General features: G+C 47.4%; 1 protein-coding gene and 1 long non-coding RNA gene across 3 annotated transcripts in view; one reads left to right on the top strand and one right to left on the bottom strand.

Moving 5' to 3' along the window:
• LOC135388851 (hemicentin-1-like) overlaps window positions 1-6,680 on the bottom strand; it is a 381,823-nt gene extending 375,143 nt beyond the window's left edge. For both annotated transcript variants that reach the window (XM_064618697.1, XM_064618696.1), the window contains exon 1: window positions 6,346-6,680. In XM_064618697.1, the coding sequence (XP_064474767.1) occupies window positions 6,346-6,508 (163 nt within the window). In that variant the 5' untranslated portion in view covers window positions 6,509-6,680. The remainder of the gene's footprint in view (window positions 1-6,345) is intronic.
• LOC135388852 (uncharacterized) overlaps window positions 1-11,112 on the top strand; it is a 105,453-nt gene extending 94,341 nt beyond the window's left edge. The window contains exons 2-3 of the long non-coding RNA XR_010421521.1: window positions 5,121-5,226; window positions 10,926-11,112. This is a non-coding gene — a long non-coding RNA (uncharacterized LOC135388852). The remainder of the gene's footprint in view (window positions 1-5,120; window positions 5,227-10,925) is intronic.
• The last annotated feature ends 2,890 nt before the right edge of the window (window positions 11,113-14,002 follow it).

A 14,002-nucleotide genomic window follows, 5' to 3' on the forward strand; every position in this document is an offset into this window, starting at 1 on the left:
TGTGCAGCACGTATACGTGATAGTATATTCAAACGGAGCACAATATGGAATAAGCGCTCACATTGTTTTATGCCTTCTCTTGTGCCGTTCGCGCCCTCACGTGTGCAGCTTCGGAACTATTCGAATATATTCGGTTTGAAAGAAACATCGCTTCGATTCGGAAAATTCGAATATTCGCACATGCCTAGCAAAGACTTTCCATAGCAACGGAACATTCTCAACTTTGCGATTTCCAAAAGCTCTTTTCAGTAATACCCCTCTTCATACGCTGCTCTCGGCCCTTGATGACTATACCACGTCGTCATGACCACTCCTTTAATATTAGACTGGACGGAGAAAATATGCCGGCTTAAAAAATAAAACACAATCTTTGCCATTCTCAGGACCTCTCGTCTTACATACTATATATAATTTGGTATACGAACAACCGACATTATCCGGGAAGGGGGGGGGGGATGATGTTGGCGGAAAAGAGCGAGGAGAAATCAAGAAGAAAGCGCGGAAGAAATGGCAAGAGTATTCGAATGACGGCCGAAGAAACGATGGAAGATTGGGTAGCAAGCGCGAAAAGGTCGGGGGCAGCTCACAGCCAGCAGAAGTACACGAGGAGCGGAAGAAGGAATATTCAGTGGCGGGCGGAAATAATCTTCCCAAAGCACAGTGCGTGCGCGAGCTCTAATACGTGCATACGAGCAATACGTGCTCTAAGCTTCAGATATCAGCAACGGTGACGTTACTCTTTTCACACTCTCGTCTCAACATCTCGTCCGATGGTGTCGCTGTCCTTTGTCCTCTGATATTTCTCTGTTATATAAATTGTCCAGGCATAAAAAGACGAATAGAGGTAGTCCTCGCGCAAAAAAGAAAAAAAAAAAAAGAAATACTCCAAAATATCATCCTCACCATCGTTACCATCGTCATCGTCGTCGTCGTCGTCGTCGTCGTAAGGAGAGGCTGTATCTTTGGGTATGGCTATGGCGGGCTAGAAGGTTACCATACCATACCAGAAGGTTACCATAGTATGGCGTTGTCCCAAATTCGTTCAAGTGATGATGATGATGATTAGTATTTTTATGGCGCAAACTCGTTCAAGTGCGGTAGCCTCATGGGTCATCGTTGTCGATGAATTGTTATTGAATGCTACTGCGACTCTTGTTTCATGCATTTTAATACTGTTGCAGTGGTTAAACAATTCAAATGCGTACCGCAAACGCGACGTGGCAGTCACGTGGTGTTACGTAACAGTGCTACGGACGGACTCACAAGGCGGCGAAGGATGAACTTCAAATGCGCGAATTTGAAGAAAGAGAAAGAATGACCAAATGGAAAGCAGGCGACACTAAACACGGATAACGAAGGCGAACATTTCGCACAAAACTCGCGGAAAGTCCCGCTTAATCTCTGTTCGTGGTTTGACAAGCTGAAAAAGTTGAACACTCACTCCAACAGAAAAAAAAAAGAGGAGAAGCACAAAAAAGTGCTAAAAAATAAGAAGAGAAAGATAGAAGAAGAAAAAAAAACATAAGGACGGTGAAATTTAGACCTCGCGGGATTGGCTGCGAATTGGATTCGTGAAAGGAGCGTCGGATTGAAAGTTCGATTCAGGCTGGGAAAGTCTGAAAGCCTCGGCAGAAGAAGCCGATTCTAGAATGTATGAAGACGAAGAAAATTATGAAGAGCAATGTGGCTTGGGAGAGAATCTCCCGGGCACAACGAAGAAGGGACTCCGATACCTTCCAATATGTCTTTTGAAACTCTGAAATAGATGTCCACTAAGGGAAAAAAGGAAGCAATATATGTATGCGGATGTATATATGAGTTCAGTTTGTTTGTTTTTTATAAGTACAGGTACAGAACTATCTGCTCAAGAGCGATGGGGTTATGGAGTAAAGTAGATGGCAGGAGATTTAGAACGGAACTTGGTACGCTTACTCGCTCCAAAATGGACATTCCGAATTTAATTTTCCAAGTCTGGGTTCTGCCATCTTATATGAGCTAACGCACGTCTGCATTTCATGTATGTCGGTATGAGTACTGCGTTTACGTTTGCTTCATATGGGAGCCGTACTCGCAAGTCCTGCATTGCAAATCAAGTATTGAATTCTCCCTCGCAAACCACGTGATAACCAGCTCGAATTATTTACAACTTTCGTGTTTCTATGTACATGTCTTAAAATGTACGTTGTTTTCTTCGGGGCGGTATCAATAAAATAGGGTAGTGCGAACATTAAATAAGTAAACGAATAAGTAAATTTCATTAAAATCCGCAACTTAAGACGTTGTTGGTGTGACTGACCGACATATACCTCGCATCGAACTCACCCAGAAAGACTAAACGAAATACTGCTTGCGAAACATAGCCATCATCACCCAATGAAAGCAAATTCCTTTGACAGCACAGCAAGTTGTCCGGGCACAGACACAGAGTCCAGTGGATTTCATCATTCAGCGAAATACTATGTGTTGAAGCACCGTTTCCGTATAGGGCTACCACTCTCTCAACTACCTGTTGCCGTTCGCAGGAAGTGGACGGTTAGAAATGAAACGTTTTGGTCATAGCCGGCTGAGAATTAATGAAAGCACTGGCGGAGCCAAGCCAGCAGGTCATGCGTATACGCATTGCTCATGAAGCTGAACAGCTACACTGCATTTAAAACGCAACACGGGCACGTAGCACACGGTGCTGTAATGGCACAGCCAAATTATCAATCTCTGTTAGTGACAAAACATACTGGATGAATTCGGCACCGCAGTGAAAAACAGAGAGCGAGGGGTGTTTCAAAAGAGCGTTTTTTCTCGTCAATGTGTCGCACACATATGAACGTCTATGGTGCTGTTCACGTATCAGTATCTCTGTTTGCGTCAGCGCAGACCGTGTGTCTTGAGAAACTCACTGCGCGGTCTGTTTTTGAGGAAAAGACACGCATATGTGACCGTTCGTGATCGTTTTCGCACCCGTTAGCTCCGGACGTAAAAACCGAATAAGCCCTAACATGCAGCTCTCAACGTGAAGGTGAATTGCAACGAGAAAGATGGATGATCGAACTATATTCTTGCGCTATTCCAAGTGGAATTGCAAGTGGACGACCCATTGTGGGCCGGTTCGGATTAAAATGTCGAAGGGACTAGTCGAGAACTGCATAGAAACTTTTGAACAAAGACATGAGTGGTCGAAGCTAAACGAATATTGTAGCACTCCGCGAGCCCCTGATTTTTCGCGAATTTCACCGATTTTAAGGACAACCAAAAGTATATTGTGGGAATTTATACTAATAAACCTTTATTTTCACAGTTTGTTATACATGTTACAAGCACGTATTTGAAGCACTTTTGCAGCAGAAGCTCGAAAAATTGGGGCATCGAAATTAAAGTGTTTTACAGTAGCCCAGAACGTCGTCCTCCATTCAGATTTGTGTCCAGTTTCCGTCATATCCGTGCTGGACATTTTTTACGTCCTCAGAGGTAATTTTTCATTCGTGTTGGATGCCATTTCAGCCTAATGCCGTTGGATAACATTAGTGTACTGTTTACCTTGTGACCACAAATTCAGCACGCAGTTCATCATGCCATCGAGCCGATAGCCCAAATGAGCTACCACGTGGTCCACTTGATCAATGGGGAACTTCATTCCATAGACTATTCCTCATCCTAGGCTTAAATCGACCCTGTCGTACCGATTTTGTCATGCCTTGCACGGTACCCTGCTACCTGCATTGAGACGGTCGAGTGTGTTTTGCGTCTACCCTTGCGCTCTTAATCTGTCGGCGAACAATACAGACCTGAATCGGTTATACCTGTGGTTATGCCCCGAAGGGCAATGCCGAGGTGGATCAGCTGTGGACCCTCCTGGTTTAAAGCTAAAGGTTCCCTCACCAGTGCGGCAGAGCAGCGACCATCAGCTTCATTCTACACGTTTATCTTGAAACCCATCGTCACTTACACATCTGCATCAGCGCCATTCATCTGTAAGCTTCGCTGACAAGGAGGTCAGGCTTTCGGGAGAGGGAGAAATTGTAACGACGACGAAAGCACGGAAGTAATGGCCGTGACCAAATCAACGCATTCCTCGTCTCGTCGTTCACTTGAGTGCCTCGCTGCTCAGCTGCTTAACAATACTTTGATTAACAAACTGATATGTCAAGTTGTAAAATCCTGGGGCACAATTTGTCATGAAAGAACCACTAGTCCTCACTCTGTAGGCAGAAAACGGCTTGATTAATTATACTCGTATTACGTTGTTCAATCAGATTCTCGCAGAGCACATAATTACGTAGACGTTGCGTTCAGTCGAAAATGTACGAAAAGTTTACGGCCTAGGTGCCAAGGAGTAAATTTCGGAATCAGGGGGCTAAGATGGGGGAGTGAATGTGTAGAAACCGCAGGTTTAAGCTATGCCTCACTGCAGTTCATCAGACGGCAAGAATGATTTCGTTACCACTTCTGAGTTCTGAAAAGCACGTCCTATAGCATATTATTATCACGTTGGCGCCCCTCTCTCATCAAACGAGAGCTCGTCACAACTGGCAGTTTTGCCTGAAAATATATCATACAACAAAGCGCTGTACCCACAGCCTATAGTCAGCCGTGCTTGACTCTTCTTCATTGAAGCGTCATCATCGCCGGAACATCTGGTGACAGTAATGGTACACTGCTTCGAGCCCAGTTCGCACCATCCATAACGCGATTCACTTTTCGGTACGCCGCCTAGCTGGGCTTGCAGAAACTATACACTTTGGGACGGTGACCGCCGTGACAGCACTTGAAATATATACACACACATGGTTGCGACTATGTGATTATCGCTTTCTCGAACAGTGTACGCGGACGTTATTCCTACACTATTAAGCAGCGGACAGTAAAAGTTCGTAAATAAGTTAACAAAGGTAGCGTCGTGCACATAAGGTCCTCCGGCTGAGTCGCCTTGTGAATTCTTGATCAGTGGGCTGACTATAGGCTGGATAACGGCTCCAACCTGACATATTTATGAATGTATCGTACCTTGTCGCGAGAGCCATCACTATCTTGCTCCATTATTAACTCTGCGTCTGATACATGTTTAAGAACGTGTTGGATCCAAAACACATGGACACTAAGAACTTTACTTTCTTCTTATGATGCAGCATTTTATATGCACCTCCGCCGTCGGCATCGTCGCGCTGAAAATGAACGAAGGCCAAGCACCATTCCAAACCGTGTCGTGCTGTTCACTGACCTGTTGCAGACAAGGTATGTATACGGCCTTTTGTGGATCTTTGCGTGTGTACATCAGGGATTTCCCTACACCCCCCTCAGGGGGGGTGTAAACCCTCCCTGCATTTTTGCAACACCCCCCCTGAAATTTCTCATGTGACTCCACCCAGCTCGGTCACCAACACGTTCTGGTAGTGAGCCCGGCGCAGCGAATTACATCCTGTGCTGTCAAACTTGGGCTGTAGGACCACAGTCATGCAGATGATCGTTCCATGCATTTGTCCAACATCATTTGAAAGTGACTGTGCAATGCATATATTGCGCGTATGTACGAGCAAAAATGCGCGCGGGCACGCAGACTCAATGTGGATCATCAAGAGCCATTTGCGCCCAACTCAACCAAGCGAGGTATTCTAAGGTTTTCACCGTTGATTGCTAGGTGTTCGTTGACAAGATGGTAGTCTCTTATCTTTGTCGGTCGTGTGATTATGCATCTTAATGTTGAAATGCCGTTCACAATGAATCTCTATTCTAATGTACTCTGTCCTAAAGTAATAACATGTACAAATAAACCGGGAAAGCTGTGCAGATATGTCACCATTGTGCCACGATTCTTTCCGTGTCTAAGAAAAATTCCGTAAGTGGAACCATCATCAAGCATGAACCCCCCCCCCCCTTTGAAAGCTCGGCACCCCCCCAGTAGTGAATTTCTGGGGAAATCACTGGTGTACATTGAACAGCGCAAGAAAGAGTACGCCTCAAGCTGTTACCGGTCAAGAGATGAACTATACTATTCCTGGTATACCCTGCGCATGAAAGTGCGATATTGGGGCATTGGTGTTTGGCACTGAGAAGATGGTCATCATTCCAGCCATCGTTTGGTAGACTTCGCATACCTAAAATAGCTGTCATTATGTTGCCATTGGTTGTCATTGTTGTTTTGCCTTAGCAATACTTCACTCTTGGTGACGCCTATCATGAATGAATGCCAAGGCGATAAAGCGCGATACGCTGGTCTTGTATTCAAAGTGCTCTTATCATGCACCATGTCCTAGTTGTGTCAATGACACATTAGAATATCATTAGTACTATACATTCACGAGCAGTTTGCAACCTTCAAATATATCATTGTACATCAATCCTCAAAATACTCACCGGTAACGGCCTGGTACCGAGCCCGCACTCGCTCCAGTGACACAGAGAGCAAGATGCAGACCAGAAACCAACATCCACCACTCATGTGGCACCTGAGATGGCGACGCTCAGGTGATGAGGAAGAAGATGAGGAAGGAGTGCACACAGCCTTCAGATGCCACATGGTGACACTTGCATCCACAGGATATCACACTTCACACGCACTTCACACAGCCACCGGAAATGACATCAGCGTACACGTCACGCCCTCCGGACCACAAGGCGACGTCATGCCCTTTCTTTTTTTTCTGTGTCTTTTGTTTTTTTCTTCCGTGAAAATCCGAGGGGTACGTTGAGCGTCCTTCGTGCGGCAATGCCTTTGAGGAAGTGGCCGCTCAGAGCGGAGGGATTCCTGCCGTCGCTCCACCAGTCGGAGGGAGAATGGGGAGGCGAAGGAAGGGAGAGGAGAGAGGAAAGGCGAATGCAGAGCCATCTGGAGCTGGTGACGGGACATGACTGTGGGAGCTCCCAATTTCGGATATAAACTGCGTATGCTTCACTGCTGTTAAAAGGTTAGATGTACAAAGTAAGTGAAGAAAAGTTGGACAAATAAGTCCTCATAACGCGCTAAAGACGAACCGTTGCTTAGAATGCGAAGGATGAATCGAACAATCAACGAACAATCACTCCTTGTTTGTGGAAAGCGTGGGGTATACGCTTTTTTTGTGGCAGTTAACATAACCGTACTAGTGCCACAAACAAAAACCAAAAAACATCAACAAATCGAGAGAGAGAACGGTGTCATTCGGGCTAGAGACGTGTTGTGTGGTGAAGTCCTCTTTTAGGAATGTAGGCTGGCATTTTGGGAAGGGAAGTACAAAGACGGAGGTGGAATGTGTGCTCATACTGTTTAAGAAACTCTAATAAGGGTAATAGAAAACTTGGATTTCCGGAAGTACCATCATTAGTCAATCATCAAGTACAGTCAATTGCAATATGTAGGTAGAAAAGCAGGTAGCTCCAAAATAAGGAATAAACAATAGCAATATGTAACTCAACCAATCAATCAATCTGCATGCGCATAATAATGAGTAATACCAGGATGAGGGGTGCACAGGGCCTTGAGACAGAGGGTATTTTTAGGCCATTACTATGCACATCCTACCCACGCACATACCGCCCTCGGCACTGCTACCAAATCCGGCATTTCCGTGTCTTGATTCCGATAAGCGCCCGACTGGCGGACAACGAGGGAACCAGTATTGGACAGGCCGAAGGAGGTTGAGGGCCGGCAAGGTATTGCATGTCGCGCACACGAGTGCAGACACAAGGGAAGGAGAAATGAAAATGGGGTGGCAAGGATGATTAGACTGTTTATCTGCGGCCTTCCTTCGGGATCACTTTGCGACCATCTTGGGCCTTATCTTAAACAATGTTATGCAAGCGCTGTAACTAACAAGTATTCATGCGGTTGTTCTTTAGCGGCGTGCTCGTATGCGTTATCGACTCGAGGTGAAAGCAGTATAGCAACCTCAAACGTTGCACAATAAAATCTCAACAGACGAAATGGGTTTCATGACTTTTGTTTTTAATGAAACTTTGCAAGCCTCAATGTTTGAATATGTTAAAGCTGTAGTGTGGGCAAGTTGGTACGTCGCCAACAGGGAGGACACAGCGCGGAAGACAGGACAAAGAAAGAAACAACCACACAGACAAGGGCTGACTATCAACTGAGGGTCTTTATTAATAACCACGGGAGAGAAGGAAAAAGTGGAAAGGCAACCGGAATACCGTGTCACACAAAAACAGGGACGCTAAATTCATTCAGTGCAGAGACTTGATGCGTCGAGGTAAGTAATCTGAATGTGCCTATTGGACATCGCTGCACACTGTGCTGCCCCCTGTCCAATAGACGCGTACCAGCTCGCGTGGCTCAGTGGTTAGCGTGCTGGCCAATCGTGTCGTTCAGTGCGGTTGCTTGGTCGTGTATGATATTTCGCTGACCTGTGGAAAATCGTACGTTCGACAGACGGGCCACTGCCTCAACGACCGGCTCCGAAAGCACCCGAATAACGTGAGGACAGACTCCGGCAGTAATCTTGCGCTGCATTGCCGTGAGTGTGGTTGGTCGCCCCGACTTGATGAGACCAGTGTCCTGCGTAGATATAAGGACCAGCACGCAAGGGAGATTTGTGAGGCTCGGGCCATTTACATTATTGACAAACAGTGCGTCAGCAGCAGCAAGTGTGAACCTGCTAAAAAAAAGAGATGACCTATTTGAGTGGCTCATATGGTTTCTACCGCAGCGATAGCCTGACCTGTTTTTGTGTGGCACGGTATTCCGGTCGCCCTTCCATTTTAATGCGTCAGCATTAGAGTCCTCGCTACGAAAGAATCGCGATGTGGTCTGACTGTGCATGCGCGGTGAATGAAGAATGAAGGAGGGAAAGAGAGAGCACCGTGGGTTGTGAAAGCTGTGCGGACAAGCGGCGGCGAAAGCGAAGGCGGCGAAGGCTGAGGCTGCGAGACGCAGCTGCCAAGCTGAATCGGAGGAAGCACGAAAGACTCGTTTGGCTGTGGATGCTGTCTTGCAGGTGTCTTGCGTTTGCGTTGTGTAGGGTAGTGTGCATGAGTGCCGTCACGGGAGGCCGTCGCCCCCCCCCCCCCTAGTTTCCAGAGACGTAGGGCTTCTGAGTCGAGACAATGTGGTTGCGGGCGCAGTTGACGCACCCCCCCCCCAAACATTCTGCCCTGCCCCCCCTCGGGAAAAAATCCTGGCGGCGCTCCTGGTCGTGTGAAGGGTTGTGTAGCGTTGTGAAGGGGAGTTCCCATGGGGATTTCAAGTTTTAATGCTAACGCATTTCCGTCGGATCCACCAATGGATTGACCATGATTTTTCTCTCTCTCTCACCCCCCCCCCTGTTAAACATGTTTATTCACGATCCTTAAACATGACGGGATGACAAAATATTAAATTTATATTCTGTTCTTTTATTAATGTGTTCCTTGTCGCGACTCGGATTATGGCTCTTCTATACTCTAATAACAGAGCTTCACCACACAGCACGCTTCTAGCCAACCGTCATCCCGAATGACGTCGTTCTCTCCTCTTATTTGTTGAGAATTGGAGGCGCGCGCTTTTTTGTGACGCATAAGTGTCACAAACAGGCGTCCGCCTACCATTTTCAACAAATCAGGAGAGAGAACGGTGCCATTCGGGATGATGGTTAGCTGACCCTGCTATGCGGTGAAGATCTGCAGTTTGATCACCATCACCATCTGGCTTACGAGTGCGCGGTTGCATGAACCCGACAGAAACGGGTCGAGTTGACTCAGTGTACCTCCTCACATCAATCCTTCCTAAACTCTAAAAACAGATGGTGATGGTACGGTGGTGGTAGCGGTGAAAGATGTCGGCAGCCTCACGACTAACGGTCTAAGGAGAATGTGCGTCCTGGGCCGACTTCTAAGGGAGTTGTGCCGACATATGTCTGACAGCGTCTGAGGAAAACCCAGGAAATACCCCAGACAGCACAGCCGGCACCGGGAGTTGAACCCGGGTACTTCAAAGAACTTCACCACACACTCTAGAAGTGAACTTTACCTCATAGCACGCTTTGCGCCAACCATTGTCACGAATGATAGGGTTATCGCTTGTGATTCGAGGAGAGAGGGAGGCGTACGCCTTTTTGTGTCAATTATCATCTATCCAAATTCACACAAAAAGGCGTACGCCCCCCCCCCTCTCTCTCTCTCTTCGAATCAGAAGCGACAACCCTATCATTCGTGGCAATGGTTGGCGCAGAGCGTGCTATGCGGTGAAGTTCATGTCACGTCGAGATTGGGAGGTACCCGGGTTCGAATCCCGGTGCCGGCTGTGCTGTCTGGGGTTTTTCCTGGGTTTTCCTCAGACGCTTTCAGACATATGTCGGCACAGTTCCCCTAGAAGTCGGCCCAGGACGCACATTTCCCCAGGGCGTCAGTCGTGACGTTGCCCATATTACGTGAGGCCGACAACGGCAAGCCCTTTCACCACCGCCACCACCACCACCAGTTTTTAGAGTGCATAGCACGCTCTTAGCCAATCACCACCCCGAATGACATCGTTCTGCCCGCTGATTGGTTAAAAACGGGAGGCGTACGCCTATGGAGTTCCAAAAAAGGCGTACGTCAAGCGCTACCCACAAATCGAGAGTGATGAAGCTATCATTCTGTGCAATGGTTGGCCTTTCCCGCGCCACGTGGTGAAGTTTTGTTTTTAGAGAGTAGATAATTGGTGGACACGACGTGATGGGAGAGGATTTTCTGCAATAAACCAACTCGATCCGTTTCTGGTCGCCTTCATGTAACTGCAGCTAGTGATATGTAATGCGCGTCTCGTTTATATAGCTTCTCTTACTTGAGCCAGAGATTCGCATTCGGTTCCCAGAAGCATTCATTCATTTCCACTCACTTACCTTGCTTCACTTAAAAACCCACGGGCTGATTCTGATACTGTTTCCGTGCCCATTTATCTTTCCAGCGATCTCTCCTTCTCCAAATTTTATTACCGTTACTATTTGAAATCTCTGCCTTACTGTTTTTCTCCCTCCTTCCCACAGAGCCATTTACGATCTACTCCTGTTTTCTCTACCCCTTTTCGTATCTGCACTTCAGCATAGGGTCACCTTCAGCCTGAAGAAACAAACGTAAAAGATACGAAAAGAAGGAAGTTAGGAAAAGATAGCAATAGGAGGAAGATACAGCTCGTTTTATAACCCAGGATTAGTGTTTTGCTCTGGCTTCTGAATGATTTATTTCTCTCCTACAGCTATTACGTTTATACTCACATGAAAAGATTTGTCAATGAAGAATGCATCTTTTTCGTTGTCGTCTGCAGTCTTTTGTTCGTTTTCTTTGCCCTTCTTTGTGAAGACTGAATAACAAATGGATGCGCACTAACTTCTGTGTGTCAGCTAGGGCTTGTTATTCATTAACTAAGCTAATAAAGAGCAGTGTATATGAAAGACACACTCGTTGTATAAATAATTTGACTGCCCGACGTTCACTGCAAATGTACTCAGTACAGTTGTGTCATATGTTATATATATTCGTATTTAATTTATGTGCTATATCACGGACCGGCACTGTACGTAGAAGGTGTTTTTTATGAAAAAAGCTGTGAGTACAGCATATAGATCCAGTTTTTGCAGGTGGATTGATTGAATCATTGATTGGTAATAGAAAACAAAAAATTGAGATCTCAGTCCCAAACTACGCCCGAGCGGAAAATCTCTTGAGAGTATGAACTACTTTGTGAATACTTACCTAAAATTCATTAATTAACTCATTACTAAGACATTTCCTGCAATAGGAGTCAGAGATACACACATACACATAAAGAAACGGTGATAAGATGGAGCTGATGCCGACCAGCAAACTGCGCTGCCCCAGTTCCAGTTGTAGAGAATGAAGGTTGATGACTGAGATTGCAGTTCAGGCGATAAAAGCATGGTGGAGGGGGCCGTTGAAGACCGAAACTCCCAAAACTCACGGGGACCTTGATGCATATGAGTGGGACTAGGTTAGGGGCCCAGCACCTTGCCGAGAGTGCAAGGGCGAGAAAGGGCATGAAGGGGAGGGAGTGAAGGGGAAGTGAAAGGGTCGCGGTCGAGTACACGCATCCCGCACTGCGAGATCTCCTGTTCCCGCTGGTCTTCGTGGCAGTCCATACATCGGTGATGTAGGTCAGCGCGCACATTGCATTTGACACAAAAGTTCGACGGCGCACGGCCGAAGCGCTGACTCATAACTGAGGTAAACGCAACGTTCAGCCGCATGCGGTGAAGACGGAATGCGTAGTGTTGCAGAAGGCCACGAGGACAGTGAGAGTAGAAGGATCTGCGGCATGGAGCAGAGAGTAGGCAGGGCCGGTGTTAGGGGTGTGCGGGGCCTGAGGCAAAGGCACATCGCGGGGTCTGTTTCACACGATTAAGTGCATACTTGATATTTTTAAAAAAAGTAATCCCTGGTTGAGGGCTTCGTGGGCGGGGCCTATGCCTATGTGGGGCTTAAGGCAGTCGCCTCCCTCCTCCCCACCCCCATCGCCGGCCCTGGTAGCATGTCATGTCGTGCAGCCACTAGGACCTCGTCTTGTCTGCAGAGATAGCACGGATATCTTGACTCGACAAGATGATGAAGTGGGCTGATGTAACCAGGGAGGCTAAGTTCGTTCAGTGTAGAGATAAGTTTATCCGTCTGAAAAAATAACAGGAAGGGGTCTATTGGACAGGGGGCGGCACCGTGCGCAGCGCTGACCAATAGGCGCGTTCCGATTACTTATCTCGACGCATCAAGTTATCGCTACACTGGACGATCATAGCCTCTCTGGTGACCCCGTAAAACAGCCTGGTCTGCCTCTTCATTCCCGGGTGTGCCCACGTGACCAGGTACTCACCGTAACACCACGCAATGACCCATGTCCAACAGTTTCTTGTAAGATTCCATCACGTCAACAACAACTGGCACTAGAGGTCCGAACATGTCCATTCTTGCAAGACACTGGAGGGCAGCCTTAGAGCCTGTGTAGAAGACACAAGGTCGAACCGAGCACTGCTCAATCTTGCGCATCGCAAAAACGAAAGCATGCAGCTCAGTACATGACGAAAACACACGGTAGCCATGGCAAAGGCACGGAAACCACCTGTACTCGTTCTCAGGGTGCAAGAGTCGTTTTGCCACTTCTCTCGACTGGCAACGCGTCATCATCGCGATTATCTACTTCGAGCCATATTGCGACGCTCCAGCTCTGCGTTCACTCATGCTATCCAGGCACAACGGTTCATTAATTCTCCCCAAACACAAGTAGCACGCGTACCCAGCTGTTCCAACATGGGCCCTGGGTGTCGAAAGATCAGCACGGCGGTCACACACAACCTCAGCTACAGCAGCTGAGCTCCACGGGATCCATCTGGCTCTAAGCGTCATCATTTCTGAACCGACGTGCTCTCAGTGGTCTGTGTACAGTGACTTAAGATGTGGCCTAGAGTCGTTGGCCTCTGTGCTCATCACAGGGTCTCTGGCCCTAATTGTTCATGATGTGCTGCACCAATATGATGCCGCAGTCTCACAGGGGCTTGATGTCATACTACAGTGGATTGCTGGTCACTGCGGCATAGCCGGTAACGAGGCTGCGGATGCTGCTGCGCACCGAGCACTTCAGCACAGTCACGTTCAGATAAAGGTAATTTATTTCACCATGGTGGACGCAAAGAGGATGATACATCAACTGAAACAACAAATGTGCAACTCTTCTTGGCTGACAGGATCTGCTCAGTCTTGGCTGTTGTACAGGGTCGACGCAGAGCTACGCTTCCAGGTACCCCCCTCGTTTCCTCCACAAACGAACCTGTCTCCTGCATAGGCTCCGGCTGAATGTCCCGTACAGTGGTCGGTTGCTCTACAAACTGGCCATGGCAACATCTCCAAATTACTGTGAATGCGATGATGTCGATGACACAGAGTTCGAAAGAGCGGTGCGGCTGTCTCACGTCACCTCTGCTTCGGCCGCTGAACTTCATGGGCTCCTCTTGGCACTAAGTTTTATCCACTCCCAATCTTCAGTTGCTCACTGGATCATCTGTAGCGACTCAAAGTGTGCGTTGCAGACTCTTGCTTCCATGTTCACTACGGCATCTCT

This window comes from Ornithodoros turicata, chromosome 3 (genome assembly GCF_037126465.1).
Source record: "Ornithodoros turicata isolate Travis chromosome 3, ASM3712646v1, whole genome shotgun sequence".
NCBI classification, from domain to species: Eukaryota; Metazoa; Arthropoda; class Arachnida; order Ixodida; family Argasidae; genus Ornithodoros; species Ornithodoros turicata.